This window comes from Gossypium arboreum, chromosome 11 (assembly GCF_025698485.1).
Source record: "Gossypium arboreum isolate Shixiya-1 chromosome 11, ASM2569848v2, whole genome shotgun sequence".
Taxonomy (NCBI): Eukaryota; Viridiplantae; Streptophyta; class Magnoliopsida; order Malvales; family Malvaceae; genus Gossypium; species Gossypium arboreum.
In genome coordinates this window covers 100017339-100021535 of record NC_069080.1, presented here as the reverse complement: position 1 = coordinate 100021535, position 4197 = coordinate 100017339, and the positions used below count along the sequence as shown (strand labels likewise).

General features: G+C 34.5%; 1 protein-coding gene across 1 annotated transcript; it reads right to left on the bottom strand.

Annotated features, from left to right (window-relative positions):
* Positions 1–275: 275 nt before the first annotated feature.
* LOC128283915 (uncharacterized) lies at positions 276–2053 on the bottom strand. The gene is made up of 6 exons (XM_053021327.1): positions 1951–2053; positions 1616–1860; positions 1338–1538; positions 1165–1257; positions 977–1087; positions 276–284 (listed from the first exon to the last, which is right to left on the bottom strand). Exons 2-6 carry the CDS (start codon positions 1688–1690, stop codon positions 276–278), a joined length of 489 nt encoding a protein of 162 aa, XP_052877287.1. The 5' UTR covers positions 1691–1860; positions 1951–2053.
* Positions 2054–4197: the final 2144 nt, after the last annotated feature.

Sequence of the window (4197 nt, the reverse complement as noted above, 5' to 3'; positions counted from 1 at the left end):
CCAGACTTTTAGCGGCGTTTTTTTTTGCCTTTAGCGCCGTTTCTAAGCGCCGCTAATACTTTTAGTGGCGCTTTCCCAAGCACCGCAAAAAACGTCGCTATATGCAGCACCACAAAAGTTCGCGGCGTTTTTAAGAAAAGAACGTCGCTAAAGACCACGACCTTTAGCGGCGTTTTTTAAAAAAGCGCCGCTATAGACCTGTACTTTTAGCGGCGCTTTTTTAAAAAACGCCAGTAATTTGCCCAGTTTTGCAATACGTATTTTTACACCTATATTCAACCCTCCTGCAAGAAATTCAATAAAAAACAGCAAATATACCATGAAATCCAACCCAACCAAAACACGCAAATTTAAATAATACAAAATTATCTGAAAAATATATTATATAAATTGGAAATGAATATTCAAAATATTCTTAAAATAATGTTAAAAGTTACAAGAAAACATGTCTATGATGGCAGATTTTGAAATTGGTGGAACATGGTCATCATAGATCAAGTCGCTCATTGGAGTTCATTGTATTTCTGCTCGCTCGCCTCCCTCTCGCCGCCTCCGCTCTAAGTTGAGAAATTTGCTCATCTGTGCTAGCTTGTATCTGAACTATCGATCTTTTAACCTCGAACTTCACTTGACTTTGACTCCGGAAGGCATGTATTGGTACGAGGTGGATCCAAAATATTGGGTCGGGTTAACACGGATCCTTGAAATCTAACCGACCATACCTTTCGGGACCCAAAACTTCATTAATAATTACATTATCAATATCCTCAAAATTAACAGAACTATCAGCAAGGCCGCTTCATACTCGCCTTCTTATCTTTTAGTTTCTCCTAATAAATCGGTTAAAGAGTTAGAAACGAAATATACAATAAAAGGAATACAACATAACATTATTTAAATTACACTAATAAAATGACAAATTAAAACATTATAATTAAATATTATAAATATTTATAATGAATCAATTTTTATTTGCTAAATATACCATAATTTCTGCAGCCTCAGATGACATCGGAGTTCCATCTTTTTTCCTGTGCGTAATGTCAAAAAGTTGAAGGCGTCCAACTTTTTGACCAGACGAGGCTTCCTACAATATAGTAGTAAAAATATTATTTAATAGTAAAAAGTTATTAATACTTGATAGATTTAATAAATCCATAGTACCTCGGCCTGAGCTACACAAGCAAAACTTTTCGACCCTGCCGTGTGCGTAAATTTTTGTTTTTGCCTGCTGCTTGTTCCAACTCGCTCACGGTCCTACATAATAAAATTATTATTACGTATATAGTAAATACTATAAACAGAAAAATTTATAAGAGTTTGCAAGTACATAATACCTCTCCTTTCTTCGAATTCCAAAATCGAACCGCATCTTCCCATTGGTACCTTAGCATTCCCGGTGGGACATTTTGCAATTTTTCTTCGAGGCTTATGGGTTTTTTAAAATATTCTTTTTTCAAAATGCTTTTATTGTCTCTCCATTTTTTACCCAATGCCTTCTTGATATAGGCATCAGAGACCTCTAAAGCAAACCTATCCTAAAAACACAAGTTTAGGAAGTAAATATAAATGAAACTTAAACAAAAGTATTATAATTACATTAACGTTTTGTTACCTTAATATTATAGAGAGCTTGATTTTTATTGCTATCAGGCATGTTATGCCATGATTCGTAGTTGATGGGCAACATATTGGCATTTCGTGCTATAATGCCCAAATAGCCTGCTAAAAGTCGAGCTTTTTGTCCAACAGGCTGACCATGGCTGTTTCTAGTTACTTTGACACGCTCGACAGAATTTAAGTTATATAAATCTGTTAGGAGCGTATGTCCTCGACCTCTGCGCGTCCCACCATTTTCAGCTGAAAAATAATAAATTATTACTATATTGAAATTTAAAAATAAATCAGTAATAAAATTTAATACAATTTGTAAAATAAACTTAACATTACTTTGAATTTCCACAGACTCGTCAAGTGTCTCCAGCACGCTTGAAGATCCAACAACTGTCTATTGTTCAGTACTTACTTCTTCCGAATTTGTAGTATTCTGTACAATACTAAGATCTCTTAATCTTCTTCTAGGCATTTTTCCTACAACACATAAAATAGATAAAATTTTAGTAAGAAATAACAACAATAGTAAATATAAAATAGTTAAAATATATAACATGACCAATGTTAATATTGTAACATTACATATAAATAAAAATCATAAAATCTTACTACATCATAAATCGTAAATATCTTCGCCTACATCCTGATGAACCCATTGAAATTGTGTACTAGTACTAGGGATATTTTCATCTAAGTCTTGTTCTGGAAAAGGCAAAGTTTCTGATCTTTCACTGATGTCATCTTTACTTCCATCCCCCAAGTCAAACAAGTCTCTAGGGGTGTTTCAGAGTACAACGTACCAACCCTCATCAATTGGATCTTTCGAGTAAAAAACTTGTTTAACTTGAGAAGAAAATACATACGGCTCGTCTATCAAATGTTCTCCAGTGTGAATTAATCGAGAGAAATTCACCATTGTAAAACCAAACTGATCATTTTTAATTCCGCGAGCAGTATTAGCATCAGCCCAATCACATCGAAATAAGACAACTTTCCATTTTCCATAATAATCCAACTCAATAATGTCAGTTAGAAGTCCATAACACTCCACATTTCCCTCGACAGGATTACTATCCCTAGCACTAGCGTAACTTGTAATTAAAGAATTAACAACTACTCCAAAATTTTGAGTTCTCCTCAATCTCTCGCGATATTTGGTATGAAATCTGAATCCATTCATGATGAAGGCACTATATCTTTTTACTACTCGATTTGGACCTTGGGAAAGCCATTTAACTTCGTCATTGACGATATTCCCACTCCAAACCTATTGAATCGAAAGTAAATTGAGTAATTATAAATGTTATGAGAAAACATTATTATTTGTCAACAAAATGTTGAGTTGCATACCGTTTGGCTTAACCATTCATGAAAAGCTACTGCGAATAACCTATTAATCTCGCGATGTTGTAATCTTCGTGAGCGTGGACAAGATCTTAAGATTTGTTTGTACTCACTATGTTAAACACATGTTTAATTCGTTAAAAAATAAACAAATCAAAAAAAGAAGAATATTTATCATATTCTAGAACTTACTTGCGTAATTGTTCTAGTGTATCGTGGTGGAAAAGAACATATCTATGTGCTTGTATCCAAGATCGGTCATCTAATTGTACAATTTCAACTTTGTCGATTGGTTCTCTATAACTTTGAAAAAAATAAGTTTTGTCCAAGTTAGGATCATTGAGTCCGGCATTTCTACTTTGTCTATTCAATCTTGTTTCAACATCTAAATATCTAGAACATAATGTCATACCTCCTCTGCCAAGTAGCCTTCAGCAATTGATCCTTCCGGATAACGCTTGTTACGGCAATAAGACTTCAATTTGCTTAGGAACCTAAACACCATATACAACATTATCAAAACTGGTAACTATAGGTATAAAGGTGAATGCCTTTGAAATAAATTAGCACCTTTCAATTGGATACATCCAACGATAGAAAACCGGCCCACCAATTATTGCTTCACGAGGGAGATGAATGACAAGGTGCACCATAATAGTGAAGAAGGAAGGTGGAAAGATCTTCTCCAAATTGCATAATGTCAAAGCGGCTCGATCTTGTACTTTTTCAAGTTCTTCAACATTCAAAACTTTGCCACAAATTGCTTTCATTATATTGGACAGCTCCATTATACAGGACGTTACCTTCTTTGACATACAACACCGTAAAGCAACTGGAAGTAGACCTTGCATCAAGATGTGATAGTCATGTGATTTTAATGAATATAGTCTTCGATCTTTAAGACTTACAAATCGAGATATATTTGATGAATACGCATCCGGAACCTTTATATCCTTCAACACCGTGCAGAACATTTCTTTCTCTTCCTTTGACATTGCAAAAATTGTAGGCGGCAACCAATATTTTCCATTAGGAAGTACTTGGGGATGAAGATCACGCCCAATTCCCATGTGAACTAAATCAAGTCGACTTTGAAGATTATCTTTTGATTTACCATCGACGTTCAAAATTGTCCGGATGATATTCTCACAGACATTCTTCTCAATATGCATCACATCAAGATTGTGGCGAAATATGTGATGCTCCCAATAAGGCAACTAAAAAAAATACTTCTTTTCT

Coding starts and splice junctions, on each gene's coding strand:
- LOC128283915 (XM_053021327.1), bottom strand. CDS start 1,690: ATGTTGCCCATCAACTACGAATCATGGCATAACATGCCTGATAGCAAT. Junction 1,258..1,337: donor GGAATTCGAAGAAAGGAGAG/GTATTATGTACT, acceptor TTTATTATGTAG/GACCGTGAGCGAGTTGGAAC. Junction 1,088..1,164: donor CTTGTGTAGCTCAGGCCGAG/GTACTATGGATT, acceptor ACTATATTGTAG/GAAGCCTCGTCTGGTCAAAA.